General features: G+C 41.4%; 1 protein-coding gene across 5 annotated transcripts in view; it reads left to right on the top strand.

Annotated features, from left to right (window-relative positions):
• PDE8A (phosphodiesterase 8A) overlaps positions 1–16,267 on the top strand; it is a 153,264-nt gene that overhangs the window by 134,913 nt on the left and 2,084 nt on the right. For all 5 annotated transcript variants that reach the window (XM_009897276.2, XM_054169197.1, XM_054169196.1 and 2 more), the window contains 9 exons: positions 172–242; positions 891–1,055; positions 3,548–3,596; positions 3,860–3,995; positions 6,512–6,710; positions 9,401–9,618; positions 10,432–10,564; positions 15,025–15,189; positions 16,096–16,225. In XM_009897276.2, the coding sequence (XP_009895578.1) occupies positions 172–242; positions 891–1,055; positions 3,548–3,596; positions 3,860–3,995; positions 6,512–6,710; positions 9,401–9,618; positions 10,432–10,564; positions 15,025–15,189; positions 16,096–16,225 (1,266 nt within the window). The remainder of the gene's footprint in view (positions 1–171; positions 243–890; positions 1,056–3,547; positions 3,597–3,859; positions 3,996–6,511; positions 6,711–9,400; positions 9,619–10,431; positions 10,565–15,024; positions 15,190–16,095; positions 16,226–16,267) is intronic.

Genomic DNA, 16,267 nt, shown 5'->3' with positions numbered 1-16,267 from the left:
GTGTGTCCCCCAGCATAATGAGCATGTGTATGCATTCTGCAGTAAATTGCCTCTGAAGGGCACAGCAGGGTAAGCAGTTCAGAACATGAATCAGGATTTCTTGGTTGAATTCTCCTGTGGTGCCTTGTCAGTGAAATCAGGGTACATAATTGTGCTTTGTTTCCCATGCAGGCAGCTCACAACGGCGACACTCTTCTATGGCCAGGATACATTCCATGACGATTGAAGCACCCATCACCAAGGTAATGTGGACTGTCACTAGCTGTTGTCAGTTGTGCTGTACTGGAGTACTGGGACACAAAGTTCCAATACAACATTCAGACTGAGGAGCAATGCAGCACTGGCCTCTGGTGCAATTTCTTGCCCCCTTCCATCTCCCCACTGGTGGCACTGCAAAAAGCCAGATGTTCTGAAAAACCTCCCAGGCCTGCTGAGTGGTGTGTCCTCCAGGTGGTCAGCCATTGCATGGCCCTTTTTGATGGCTTTTGCCTATGTAAAGCAGAGACTAGAATTCCTCTTTCCTTCTTACTTAGGCACTGTAAATTGCATTCTTAAACCATTCAAGGATTTGGCGAAAATCAGCTCTTTAATGAATTGAGAGACACAAATGGGAGCAGGTTTTATTAAATCCATTCAAAGACATTTTGAGGCTGTGCCTTGAATGGGAGAGTCATTAATAAGGCTGCTGCCCTTAGGGCCATGATCTTGTTCCCAGAGGCAGTAGCAAACATCAGTGTTTTATTAGCATCCCTTTAATTTTGATTCCCCTACATGTGGATTAAAGTTGTAGGTCTCGTTTATTTGCTGTGAGTTTTCCATAGTATTTGATAAGTGTCACTGTTCTTTCTTAAACAATTTCTAAATTCAATACATGTCTAATGCTAAACTAGGTAATAAACATCATCAATGCTGCACAAGAAAGCAGTCCCATGCCAGTTGCAGAAGCTTTAGACCGGGTTTTGGAGATTTTAAGAACCACTGAACTGTACTCTCCACAACTGGGGACAAAAGATGAGGATCCACATACAAGTGACCTCGTTGGAGGGTTAATGACAGTAAGTACATAGGTGTTGATTAATGTTCCACTGCCTGATTTTCCCATCTGGCATGTGCTTTGCCTCTACAATGGCAAATTTTCAGGAAAAACTGCACGCTTCCTTTTGAGGATTCTTCCCCCCTCCTACCTTAATAACATAGCTCTGAAAATTGAGAAGAAATTGATCCATCCTTTAGAAGCATTATTTTTATTAGAAATGACAAAGAAAACCAATCTTTTTTCCATGTGATGCATTTTAGAAAGGTATAGATGGGAGACAAAGAATGAAAGATAGCTAGGATTGAAATGGCAGGCTTGGGGAGGAATGGGGGTTTTAAAAAAAGGCAAAATATGGGGGGTTTTGGGTCCTTTTTGGATAATATTTGTACCTGTAGAGACTCATAAAATGATTGGAGTGCTTTGAGCTAGAAACATGAAAGTTCACATATTAAAAGACAATCATAATTTAAATAAATACGGCAAGAAAAAGACTGAAGGCGGCACAGAGTATTTGCATAGCATAGCATAGAATAGAATAGAATAGACCAAGTTGGAAGAGACCTTCAAGATCATCACATCCAACCCCATCTAATCAACTAAACCATGGCACCAAGCACCCCGTCCAGTCTCCTCCTAAACACCTCCAATGATGATGACTCCACCACCTCCCTGGGCAGCTCATTCCAATGGGCAACCACTCTCTCTATGAAGAATTTCTTCCTAACATCCAGCCTAAACCTCCCCTGGCATAGCTTGAGACTGTGTCCTCTTGTTCTGGTGCTGGTTGCCTGGGAGAAGAGACCAGCCCCCACCTGTCTACAACCTACCATTTCATGCTGTAACTGTCAAGATGATTTTGCAGTATCCACCAGAATCTTAAATCAGTTTACGTGTATTTTTGTCTTTTAAAATATCACAGCAAATATCTAATGGGGGGAAACACCTGAGAGACTTCAAGAATTCCAGCAGAAGAGCTGAATAGTTCATATAGAGTTGAATTTACTAATTCAATAGACAAACTGTATTGTTACCCTAATTATAAAAATATAGGAAGAATATTGATACACATAATCATCAGAGTCTTAAGGTGAATCTCTTCTGCTGAATACACACAGTGCATAAACTCAACTGTTTCCTCCTTTGTGTGGATTATTGAGATTACTGATTTGTGTGCTGACTGTATTCAGTCCACAGTCTCAGAACATGTGTAGGTAACTGCAAAAGAGAAAATCCTTACTAAAATCAAAAGCTGTATTGCAGAGCAATAGAAAAGCTGAGAAAGTCCATTTCAGAGCATGAAAGTATATGTTATGGTATGAGTTTTTAAATTATATGGGAGAAATATTTTTCCAGCAAAGGATCTGTGGGGAACACAATCTTATTATTCCATTTCATGTTCAGAGGTTATGTCTGAGTAGGGGAACAAGCAGCAGGTTATTGGATTTGAAGTCTCAAGCAGAATTCATGATGGGAAGGGCATTCAGAGTTCAAAGATGGATTTGCCAGAAACACTTACACCTGCTATTTCAACTCTCAAAAAACCCCAAACACCTAATATTTGATTCTGAATGATAGGCAGCATCTAGTTTCCTAAATATTTGTTTCACAGCAGTGCTATGAAGAGTTACTGAGGTAGTTATGGGATTAATACTCCCTTTCCTTTAAAATTACAAAGCTCCAGGCTATTTTACTTTAAACTGTGAAAATAAAAATAAGTGGAGACATTTCATGTTCAGATATAGCATCCATGTTTACTTCTGCTATACTTGGAGTGCATAGCATTGTTGGTCCATTCAGAAATAAGTTATTTTAAAAATAAATTAAAACATTAATGTGCAGTAACTAACAGCTGTGTACATCAGAAGAGCCAGCAGGATTTGGGCCATAGCATTTAGAAGTATGAGCTGAAAAGTAAATGTTAGAAATATAATTCTGGTTGAATCCTTCATCTGAGTTTGCACATCTAGGCAGCAGGCCAGCATTAAGCCTAGGGGGGCTAGGAGCTGGAGAATAAGCAAGCATATGTTCTTCTTTCACAGAAGGGAAGCCTCGGAGCAATTTGTTGCTCTGCAATCCTAGCAACAAATTCAGAGATTCTTATGCTGCTTTGGTGACCTGATCTGTCAGAGACAGGGGGAGAACCATCACCTCGTTGATGGGAAGCGTGTGGGTATACAGTGGCACACATCCAGAGCCCATGTGTATGTTGTCCAGACAACAAAGGTGGATGTGAGGCTCTAGTGCTAAACATCCATCTGTAGCCGAGAAATTTGAGTGTTTACTTTCCTGAGTTCATATGGTACCCTGTACCCTGCAGTTTCTCACCCATTATGAACTATATGTAAAAAAGAAACATCTTAACAGTAAATACAAATATGGTAGAGGCAGCTTTGATGACTTGACAGGCTGCAGCCAGGCTTCTCTAAAGTCATTGTGCTACTGTTTGGTGTCGTCATCTTGCAAACCCTTTGTGCAGTACTCTGCATTTAACTCTCCACTTTCCTTGAACAGGATGGGTTACGAAGATTATCAGGGAACGAATACATACTGGCAGCAAAACGTAAGTGTCCCTCTGGCAGGTGCTGAGAAATGAAAGCATGTTAAGAAGTTTAAGAAATGGGGAAATGTGATCAAATGTTCCTTTTTATAAACATTGTTTGATTTTGGTTTCTTTTTGTGTATAAGCATTGTTCTGCAGTATTACTGAACTTTCTGTAAAGGAGAGTTGCCCAGGTGTTACTGCTGAAATTCAAACCATGTACATTCAGTAAAAGTCTGTCTCAGGGTTGTTAATAGGTAATCTGCAATTATATCCCTCAACAGAAACTCATCAGGTCGCTGGCAGTTTGATCTCTCCAATATCCCTCAATGACATACCCCCACAGATAACACAGGCAATGGAAAATGAAGAACACTGGGATTTTGATATCTTTGAACTTGAGGCTGCCACCCATAAAAGGTCAGTAAACTTGAGCTCATAAACCAAAGTTACTGAAAACTGTCTTAAAGAGCTGATTACAGGGTGACATATAATTGCTGTACCTGTGCTCTTAAAATGGAATTACCTGTATTTTCAAAGTCAAGTGTTTGAAATTTTCTCACTGTCTAGTTGTGTATGAACCCATAAAACATCTTCTGTTTCATCATACACTATTTCCTGCAGCTTTCCCAGTGGATGTAAGTGAAGATGATAGATCTTTGATATAGTGTAATAACAAAACATAATTTTAAAAGCTTTCTTTTTCTGTTCTACAAATCAAATTGCTGTCTTGTGGGGATTCAAATTCCAATTATGGCCCACTACACACAGAGTCAACATGCTGGTCTTATTTTGTTCAGTTCATGTTTTGTTTTCTCTCCCTGTAATTGGGTAATTTTTATTCCTAAATAGTTCAAATGAAGCTTTTCATCAGGATTCCCATTCCCTTTCTCTGGGATTAGGGAAGGTCTTTATTTTTGGCAGGTTACATTTTATGTATAAGATTAACTGAAGAATATTTACTGATAAAAATGTAAATAGTTGGGCATACCAGTTTCCATCACAGCAGTTTTCAAAAGGAGATCTGCAGTTTTGATAGACTGCTCTTTATTGGTAGCAAATGCTACCATTAAGACTGTGAGTTGATATTTTTGTTTAAATTGTTTGGTTTATTTTCTGATGTCTATCTAAAATTCTCCTTTGGGTCTAGTTTTATGAATCGTGCTTTGTAGTAGCTTAAAGCTTCTATGAGACACTGATTTGGAGGCTAGGTCCTGCAATGAATTGACTACCTTAAACCTTTGTCAAAATCCCAGATCTGTATTAGCTTTGAAAGGTATGCAGAAACAATGTCTAGGAAAAAGACCAGGCATTTAGTTAATATATATGCACTTTATTTTTTAGACCATGGTTTAATAAGACCAAAAAAAAAAAAGTGGAAAAAAATCAGGTTTTTATTATTTTTTTTTTAAAGTTATTTTATTCTAAGTAAAGAAATTTGTATTCAGTTACTTTAGGGTTTTGGGTTGGTTTGGTTTGTTTTCTTTGCTACATCTCTATTTTTAATGAAGTGCTATAGATAACAGTAATTAAAAACAACAACAGCAAAAGTGCCAAAGTCTAGTCAGGTTGTGTGATTTACAAATGTAATAGACACATTGCAGTAACTTCATAGAATCATAGAATGGCTTGAGTTGGAAAGGGCCTTAAAAATCATCTAGTTCCAATCCCTGCTGCCATGGGCAGGGACACCTCTCGCTAGACAAAGTTGCTCAAAGCTTTACCCAGCCTGCTCTTAAACACTTCCAGGGATGAGGTGTTCACAACTTCTCTGGGAAACCCATTCCAGGGTCTCACCACCCTCATAGTAAAGAATTAATTTATTATCCCAGCCAACATGCATGAGATCAGCAGACAGGTTTCTCTGTTCTTACTGATGTGGAAAGACCACAGAAGGACAAAGGAGGCATTTTGTTGCCTGTCCTCTTGTTAAATGTATTATTGTTGGGATTGCTCGCTCCTGTGTTTAAATGAAGGCAGTTCATTTATGAAGAAAATTAAAGTGACCTTTAATGAATTCCAAGTATGAATATTAGTATTGTCTTCTAGTCCAAGCAGACATGTGGTAGTAAAGCCAAGATAATTCATTATATCTGAGCTTTAGTTCATTACAGTTCACTGACACAGAAACCTGGAAAGACCTTTGTCAGCGTTCCTTGGGGGGTGGATTAAGGGAGATTTAACTGTAGTGTATTATGGTTCTAGTGTATGACACATTATTGTTGAGGATTTTTGCCAGAAGATGCACATCCAACTCTAAATTCCCTCAGCAATTTAAAATCACCTCACCTGTCAGGTGCAGCTAAAAATCCAAGTGCTCGATGCATCTGGAATCAAGCAGCAAAGTTAGATGCCAAAATAAGAGTTTAAGATCTACTTGTAAGAATCCACATTTGAAAACACTTACCAGAATACCTCTATTTCTAATGCTCTACAGCATGCAAAGCCAATGAGCAATGGAAACTTGCAATGGTGGGTGTAAAAGAAATGGATCGGATCTGCAGTGCAGAAAGAATAGTGATTACAGCGTTCTGTAGTATAGGTAACGCTTAATCTAACTAAACCAGCTAGGTTGGGAATCTGTGGCAGCAGCATGATTTCCTCCCTCCTCTCAGGTGCAGAGTTTAGTTCTTGCTGCTGTATCTCATTTTGGCTGCAGTCTATATTTACCCAGCACAGATTCCCCAAGCCCCAGAATACTGCTCCATGTAGAACAGCAGCAACACAAAGCCTTTTCATAATATTCCTGGGAGTGTCAGGAGCTGGCATGATTCTGGAAGTGTGCACGTGAACATTTCTGCAGGTCTGGATGGTGATTCTGTAACAAATCCTTAATCTGACATGTTAAAAATGCTGTATAGATTCAAACCAATATGCCATGTAATATTCTTTCAACATAATTTGTTCTAAAACTTTGTGTTTGTTTTTCTCCACAGGCCTTTGGTTTATCTGGGTCTCAAAATATTTGCTCGCTTTGGAATCTGTGAATTCCTAAACTGCTCAGAATCAACTCTGAGGTCATGGTTACAAGTTATTGAAGCTAACTACCATTCCTCCAACTCCTACCATAATTCTACTCATTCAGCAGACGTACTGCATGCCACTGCTTATTTCTTGTCTAAGGAAAGAGTAAAGGTGAGTCCACATTTATAAGAAACAGTGTAGGTGGGAAGTACAGGTGTGTTCAAAGGAAGATCTCTCAACAACTATGCCAAGAGCCAAAGATGTCCAACTAGTGGCAACAACTCTGGTAACTCTGAGGCCAAAGAACTGGGCTGCTTTACATGAGTTCTAGGATCTGTCTTATAGTAAATAAGGAGAGATGGATACTAATGTTACAGAAATTGAGCCATTCTTGATGCAAGAATTAGAAAACCTCCTTTTAAAACAAAATTTCTTCATGTCTTTGATAGGTGAGCTAATGACACAATTATTTTTGTGACAGTACATGCCAGTTACAGATTTAATGCAATAAATCACCATCTCTTGCACCTTGTGACAGTCATTTTGCAAAAGACTCCCAGGACATTCTAGGCCATAAAATGCTTCCAAAGCTGTGCCACCTGGACCAGATGCCTGGAGGCTTAAAGATACTGCACTGGAAGAGAGTATTGAAAAAGATGGCTTGTCAAGGTTCCTTCTACCCTAACACCCACTGGTTTACTAGAGCCACTGACAACCAGAATAAATCAAAGCAACCTTTGTTCTCACACACCCAGAGGCCAGTCTGGAGAAGAGGAATTAAAACAGTGCTTGCATGCGTATGCAGTGGAGTGGCAGCACATATTTCTGAGTTGTATTTTTGTATAGAAATTCTTACCCTGTATTGGCCTAGCTAGGGATAGTGTTGGTGATGGGCACCCAGCTGAGACATTTGTGACTGTAAACAACCTTTTGACAGCTCATTAAAACTGTAGTAGGGCTCTTAACCTAGAGCTGCAGCTCATTACTGTTCTCTCCAGAGGCTGACTTACACATACTGCATGCCAAGTGGGAATAGAACTTCACTGGATATTTTCAGCCCCTGATTTCCCAGAGATTTAGCTGGTCTTCCTAAGAATATCTACGCAAAACAGACAAGATCTGGACTCATTTCAATGCTACAGAGCATGACCTTCTCCTCGTTTTCCAGAATGTTGTTTCTATGCCTCTACAGGCATAGGTAGAGAAAAAAAGTTGCAGCAGAAGCAGAATCAAAGTTCAAAATTCCCTCTTTATCTTTTCAAAGTCACATACCAGCTGCTTTTATCTTGTCCAGAGTTCAACATAGCTTAAATACAGAAGGCCAGATTCTGCCACTCAAATTCACACTGAGACTTTTTTTTTTTCAGTAAATTGAACTCGGTTCTTGCCTGGGAAATTTTTCTGGCTCCCAAACTGAAGCAGTATTATCAGAATAATTTCCATTTCTGTGTCACAGGGGTTAAGATGACAAAGTTGGAATCCTTGACCTGAAGTTGGGGGTAAAGGTGCTGTAAATTACTGCAAAGTTTGTTATGTCAGACTCAGGAAGCAAGTGACAGATACACTACTGTTGTCCCGCAGGTCAAGTATCCTCCAGTTTCTGGCCACTTCCCATCTGCACAGGTCTCTCGCAGCCCGACGGAACTCTAGTCAGTGTGTGCCTCCAAGAAGACTCTGTTCTAAAAATCTCTCCTAACTTCAGAGCACAAAAATAGAATTCCATGAGCAGCAGCTGAAAGAAATAAGGAAGAAGCTAACACACCATGGATAGTATTTCAGGAAGTGCTAATTATGAACCTACAGCAGAAATAATTCTTTAACTTGTCATGTTCTCCAGAAGACCCTCCTGACAGTCCTCAATGAATAATATGCTAGCTCTGTCAAAGTCAGGTCACTGCATTAACTTCAGGAGGTGTAAAGCAGTGTAGGGATTGTGTTTTCACCTACCAAATCTAAACATTCTGAATGCCCCTGGCAAAGCTAGGAGAGAATTTAGAGCTTAAATTCAAGCTAATTGGAATGGAAATTACCCACTGTGCTCCCAGATTCAACTGTGAACACTTCTGCTCTTTGTGTCTTTTTCATTGTATTAAAATTTTAATGTTTGTATCTGTGATCCTTCACAAAAAGTAAGCATAAACACAGCAAAAAGGCTAGTTCTCAAATGTATATAATACATTGCTCAGATGCATGGTTCTTTTTCTCCTTTTGTATTTCATTATAGACTAGATGACATAAAGCGGTGACCAGTGTAAGCAGACATAAAGCATGGAGTGTAGCACACTAAAAGAAGCAGAATCTAATACAAAACATAGAGAACAGTGTGTCATTTAATTTTTCCATGGATTTGAACCATTAAGTATTCTTCATAGAATTCATATTAGCTGTAGGCCCAAGACAGTGTTATTCTAGAACGGGCTATATGGGAAACATTCATTACAAATTGTAAACCTAGCCAGCATCTGAGTGGAATATGGTTAGGGCACATTAAGTTTCCAAAACAATTAAGGGGTCTGGTGGAAACAGAAAATTTTTTAGCCAAATACCCTAATGCCAAGTGGAGGCAATTTGTGTGTTGTTAGAAAACACAAACTAATTTATTACTTTTAATGTCTTAAATTTGATGTGCTTTGTCAAAGGTGTGTCTAAGGCAAAATTCAAGAGGTACAAAGTGACCAAAAGTGTCATGCAGTGTTCAGTGAAGCTTATAATGAATTTTCCGTTGCTCTGTCTAGAACATCTGACCCTCAGTGATCTGCAGAGTTCTGGCTTTTATTCCTCAACAACTTGGCTTAATCTTATGGACAGAGTAGGGTTTCTAATGAGTCTGCCAGGAAAACTAAGAATCTTTTTATTTTCAGCAAACTTTAGATCCGATTGATGAAGTTGCTGCACTCATTGCTGCCACAGTCCATGATGTGGATCACCCAGGAAGAACAAATTCTTTCCTGTGCAATGCTGGCAGTGAGCTAGCAATTCTCTACAATGACACTGCAGTGCTGGAGAGCCATCATGCTGCCCTAGCTTTCCAGCTCACCACCCGGGATGACAAATGTAATATATTTAAAAACATGGAGAGGTAAGGTTAAAACCCAGGGTCACTAACATCTCTCACTTGTTCTGCATAAGATAAAGTAATGCAAGCAAGTATCCTGGAGGAGGGCAGTGCCTTGTAGCCTTCATGGATGTTTGCTTCTAAAACAGCAGAATGCTTCTGTTTGTCCTGCACAGACTTAGGAGCAATTCCATGGCTTCAGTTCCTCCTGTGGATCAAAAAAGCTGACGCTGTCTGAGGAACTTAATGTAAAGCCTAAAATTAGGAAGTACAGAAGAACCATTTTGTATCATTGGATGTAGAGGACAAACTGTGGCTGCGTGGGTAGATGTTTGCTGGGTGGAACAAGGATAAAAAGAATCACAGACCATCAGTCAAAAATTAAATGCCTTGTTTCAGTGGGAATGATAGTGAAGGACTTGCTGTTCTTCCAACCCTAGAAAGGCACTTAGGGTGAGGATGTGACCATTGCCTTGGCCCTCTTAAGATACAGCAGAAAAGCATTGCTGAAAACTTGGCTGGAGCATGATCCACTCCTGAGTGTCTGTACTAAAAGCCTTGGGAACACACTGGTGTGGCTGGTGTCCTGGCAGCCCTCCTGAGTAGCTGGAGCTTCTGCTTCTGCCCAGCTCTTGCACTATTTCTCCTAAAGATCCAGTCATGCCTCTAGCACATATGTCTGTGCACACCAAAGGGTAGCTCATCCAGCTGCCCAAGCCTTTATTATTTTTCTTTCTTCCCCCAGCATCTCTCTTCAACAGAAATGGTCTGCAGCGTTTTTGTTAGACTTGTTTTAGCAAGCAGCCAGCATTCTGAATTGTTTCCTTCTTTAAACAGGAATGAGTATCGAACCCTTCGCCAAGCCATTATTGACATGGTCTTAGCAACAGAAATGACAAAGCACTTTGAGCATGTCAACAAGTTTGTCAACAGCATTAATAAACCCTTGGCAGCACTAGAAGAAAATGGGGTAAGTGACACTAGAAATCCTCCTTAAACTGACTGGGCAGGGATTAGGAACCTTTGGCAGGAGGAAGTCCCCACAAGGTGTTCTGAGCAACTTCATCAGAAAGGTGAAGAGAGATTTGCAATGTTTGAATTACCTTCTGCTTAACATGGTCATCAAACATTTTGAGGGGGAATAGGACTCACTTGAATCCTGTTAGTATTGCAGTGCTATGATGTTGTACTTAGGATCAGAACCTTTGGCAGGCTTCCCATAGAGTCATGACCTTCTTTGGGTGCAGGCACCTGCTCTGTCGTGGGGTCCTCCACAGGCTGGAAATAGTTACCTGCTCCACTGTTAACCTCCGTGGGCTGCAGGGCAACAACTTGCCTCACCACAGTCTTCACCATGGACTGCAGGGGAATGTCTGCTCTGGGACCTGAAGCACCTTCTCCCCCTCCTTCTTCACTGACCTCGGTGTCTGCAGAGGTGTTTCTCTCACATCCCATTCCTCTCTAGCTGCAGATTTTCTATCAGGGCTTTTTCTGTCCTTCTTAAATATCTTATCACAGAGGCACTACCACTGTTGCTGATTGGCTTGGCCTTGGCCAGAGGTGGGTCTGACTTGGAGATGGGGAAGGTTCTAGCAGCTTCTCGCAGGAGCCAGCCCTGTAGCCCCTCCCCCATTACCAAAACCCCACCACACAAACCAAATACAGTATCATATAGACATAATCAATAGCCATCTGGAACCCCACGGACACAATGAAATTGCCTGTTGAGAACTCATTCTGAAAAACCACACCAGCTTCAATAACAGCTTCAACCAGCAGTTTTCTTGCCAGTAAGAGCAGTGTATAATTTCGTTGGAATGGTTCTTTGCAAATAGAAGATTTTCTTGAAATGGTTATAAGAAACTTTGCATTGGTGGCAACATCCTGTAGGAGCTGTAATGGTTTTCTGTGTTTTCTTAGTGTGTTTTTTAGAAACCCACATTTATGACTGTTCTGTGTAATGGGGAAGGGCAGGGCTGGATTGTTGGGGAGTGATTATTATCTGAAGGAGGGAGAACAAATCTTGTTCCTTTACTCATCAAAAGCAGACTGGAGCTTAATTGGAGGAAAATACCTTTGTCCACAGGAGCATATACTAGAATTAGCTTTGTTCTTGGCACCCAGTGATGCTAATGAGAACTATGTGAATGTGAAGCCAAAGCCCCAGTAGGATACTGGTTTTACCAACTAAACTAGGAGAAAGGCTACTGAGTCCTCAGCTGGACAGCTTCTCTGGGTGAGTGTAGCAGCATTTGGCATAGGAGAGGAAAGACACAGAGAACAAGGAAACTGCTGCTGCTGCTGCTGCTGCTGCTGGATGTCCACCACACCATCTGACCTTGTGGAATGCCTAACTCTTCTGGAACACTTGGTTCTCCTGGAAGGCTCTATACTGGCCTGGCTCAGTCTGCAGAGTACCTCCTCCCAGCTCCAAGAGTTGGGATACAGCAGGTTTTGAGCAGCAGCATCCATCCAAAGAGCCAAACTCATCTTACTTGCTATAGAGAACTGAATAGCTGTTGCTGCTGAAGAATGGGGCTGAGACCTGCACAATGAGACAGTAAAAACAAATACAGTGACATGTGGCAATCAAACAAAATTGTCATTCTGCCTGTGAGCCCCAGGGGCTGCATGGAAAACATGTGCCCCAGGAAGTATTTGCAATTCACAGCAAATTCAGCCCAAGGATGAGAAGAAAACCCAAGGCAATGTACATATATATATATATATATTTTTTTTTTTTTAACCAAGAAGCAAACTATCACCTTTCTTTTAGTTGAGTTTCTCAGTTCAGCAGGTTCCTATTAAAAAGTCTGTAACGTGTGAGTAGGTAAACCAAATCATTTACTGTGCTTGTTACTAAGAGAACAACACTGGCAGATCCTCTTGCAAGCTTGGTTGTATATCTGGTTGCAGCAGCAGCATGTGTTTCCTGGCCTGGTTTCCAGTCATGGTGGTGACTCAGTGCAGTGTTTGCAGGCTGAGCTCCCAACCGTGTGTTCCAAATGGGACAGTTCCACTTATTTTTTATTATTTATTATTTTTATACATATTTGTTCAAAGAGCCATGCTGAGAAGCTGCTCTGTTTGTTTCCTTTCTTCTTTTGTTTCATAAACTGAAAAAAAATCCTTTCCAGCTCCAGCATCCTTTATCCTCCCATTTCCCTTCATGATGTCACCTAAGCCCATGACAGGAAGCCAACATCTGACTTGCAGAGACACCTCTGCACTCTGAGCAGGATGCTGGGACTAAGCACAGTTAGCACATTTTATTCCCAAGACATCCGCATGCAGCAAGTAGATCTGTGCCCTTGGTTTGAACAGATCACAGAAGTGAACATCCTCTCTTGATTCCTGGAGGTTTACCTACTAGGATATTCTCCGCTATCCTTAATGGAATCATCTCTTCCTGTGCCTAATTTCCATGCTTGGGTTTCTGGAGTTTCCATTACTTTCTTTTGGCTTTCTCTTGTGTAATTTTGCCATGCATTTGGAGATGTATGCACCTCACTTGATTTCCCCTCTGTCTTCCCTTCCATGTATCTAAAACCAAGGGAAAATGATTGATTTGGGAGTCTCATTTTGGTGAGACTGTGGAGCTGGTATTTCTCAGCCACTATACTACCAAATAATAATTTTTCATTACTGTCAGTTTCTTCCTTTAGGAAGGACTTTCTTTCCCACAAGAACTGCATCCTAATGAAAGATCAGAATGTTTCTGCTGCTCTGTATTTCCCTCTTCATACAAAATACTGCAGGAACTGGTGGCACATTATTGTCATTATTATTTCTTTGCTACTCTGGCCAGACACTAAGACCTTGTTAGGCGCCAGAGAGGTCTAGTGTGCTCCTTGCTTCAAAGAATTTGTATTCTGAAGAGGCACTGTTGTAAACTTGTGTACCTACCCATCCTTAAAGAGTCAGTTCATAATCTTGTACTTATCTATAGATGATTTCCTGTATCTCTGTCCTTTGGAAACTTAGTTCATCAGAGCCACACAGAAACTAGGTTCTAGTCTGGATCATCGGAGCCTTTACTGTATACTGGCTCCAAACACAAGAGTACTGTTGATGCTTTTAATAAGTGCAGCCTGGGAACCAGACCTAAGCACTGTGTGGGCTTAAAACTTTCCCAGACTTGCAGAGGAAAGACGAGGCTATCTAAAAGCATGTTTCTAATATATTGCTTTAATGGTGATGAACACTCAGCAAAATTCCCACTTGGGTCAGAGACTGATGGGCTAAAAATAGGTCTAGAAGGCCAATTGCATCCTAGGCTGCATAAAAAGCAGCAGGGCCAGCAGATTGAATGAGGTGATTCTGCCACTTGGCTCTGCTCTGGTAAGACCTGACCCCTCACCTGGAGTACTGTGTCCATCTTTGGAGCTCTCAACACAGCAAGGACATGGACCTGATGGATCAGGTCCAGAGGAGGGCCACAAAAATGATCAGGGGGCTGGAACACTTCCGCTGTGGGCTGAATGATCTGGGGTTGTTCAGCCTGGAGAAGAGAAGACTCTGGGGAGACCTAATAGCAGCCTTCCAGTACCTGAAGGGGGTCTACAGGCTGGAGAGGGACTGTTTATGAAGGCCTGCAGTGATAGGATGAGGGGCAATGGTTTTAAATTAGAGAAGCGTGGATGTAGATTGGATGTTAAGAACAAGTTCTTTACCATGAGGGTGGTAGAACACTGAAAGAGGTTGTCCAGCGAGGTGGTTGAGGCCCCATCCCTGGAGATATTCAAGGTCAGGCTCGACAGGGCGCTAAACAACCTGATCTAGTGGAGGATATCCCTGCTCACTGCACGGGGATTGGACTAGATGACCTTTGGAGGTCCCTTCCAAAGCACCCATTACTGTTCTATGATTCTATGAATATGGGTCTGGTGGAAGGGGAATAAGGAGCACACCTGGGAGGCAATGTGGCATCTCACTCTTCTAGTAGCAATGCTGTCAGAATGATTGATGTTTGTGCTGATGAGGTTTGCATGCAGAGAGTGACCATGGTCAGTCTTTTTTTTTCCCCCCTAAACCAGCTATTCCACTCTTAATGTGGTAAATCCATTAATCCTTGGATTTCAGCAGAGAATTACATTTTTCCGCCTACACAGCACTCAACACTATGTGTGTACTGATGAATGGATCCTCTCCACACTTTTAGGGAGACAGATAAGGCATAGAGGGATTAGATGCCCAAGAGATCTGTCACAAAGACAGTGACTGAATCCAGAAACTGGAGTTCAGACCTAGTTCAGAGCTGCGGCTAACATTTATAATGCCCCTATAAATTCATCTGGACATCAAATATGGTAGCCAGCAGCAGGCCTGATCCCTGTAGTATCTGCTGAAAGCATTCCCAAGGCACAAAGCTTTTGCATAAGTGCAGAGAGATCTGACTAATGGATAGTTTTTAATTTTTAACTGTTGCAGAATAATGGTGATGGAGAGTCAATCAAAACCGTTCTCACGTCTCCTGAGAACCGTATCCTTATCAAGCGCATGCTGATAAAGTGTGCTGACATTTCCAACCCCTGCAGACCCATGGAACAGTGTATAGAGTGGGCTGGGCGCATCTCTGAAGAGTACTTTGCACAGGTAAGGCAGCTAAAATGAACTGCTGACATTCCAGGTGAGCTTCTCATTTGAAGGGAAGAGAAGGGCGCATGTACTGCCAATGTCCCAGAACACCTAAGGCAGCACTATGCAACGTGAAAAGTAGCAAGCAACTCTTCTTCTCTTTTAAATGATGGGGTGTTGTGCATGCTGATATCAGTTGCCTTCTGACAGATGGAAGCTGACAACTTCTACAGCACAGAAAAGTTAAGCTTTCAAGTTGTTTAGTTTGGAGCTGGGCTCTCTGAGTTGTGCCTGCAAAGGCATTCCCATCACAAGAAGCAGAAGGGTGCCTTCTGTGTACCCATGTGCTGGCTATGCTTCGAGAACAGGATCATTAGGTCCTACTGTTAGCAGGGCAACAACACACCAAGAAATGCTGTAAGACCTTAGCACACTATGCTGAAGAAAGGGTTTAGGAAGATGGGGAAAAGGAGAGGGCAGTCATTACATATGGCAGACCAAATGCTGCTACTGGGAGTTGTTACCTCAAGGCAGGAAAAGGAGGGTGAAAAAAAGTATTTTGCCATCTCTCAGTTGTACTGATTGTTGCTTCCATCAGAGACTGAAAATGATTGACTCCAAAGCAGTCAGAACTTAATCAGTAACCTGTGAAGTTACTTAGGAGTAGCTTTGTGTGTAGATGCAGAAGGTAAATGTGGGAATCTCTGCAGGAAACACTGGAAGGCACTATTTGTCTGCTGTTTCACTGGAACCTAGATGACTAGGTACTTAGATTAAATTACATTGCTGCTGCTTCAGTTTTATTCAGGTTCCTCTATCTATTTAGCAGTTGCATGCTCTATAGTCACTGCCAGCCTGCTGATCAAAGAAATCCATTAACAGACTGTGTCTTAGATGAATAATCACAAGAACTCTTTTTTGCAGACTGATGAAGAAAAGAGGCAAGGCTTACCTGTTGTGATGCCAGTTTTTGACAGAAATACTTGCAGCATCCCCAAATCCCAAATATCATTCATTGACTACTTCATCACTGATATGTTTGATGCCTGGGATGGTAAGTAAAACTCTGCTCTGTTCCCTGACAGTTACTATTTTG

The sequence above is a fragment of the Dryobates pubescens genome, chromosome 17, assembly GCF_014839835.1.
Source record: "Dryobates pubescens isolate bDryPub1 chromosome 17, bDryPub1.pri, whole genome shotgun sequence".
NCBI classification, from domain to species: Eukaryota; Metazoa; Chordata; class Aves; order Piciformes; family Picidae; genus Dryobates; species Dryobates pubescens.
Note: the sequence above shows the minus strand (reverse complement) of the source record. Positions and strands in the feature narration are given on the sequence as shown.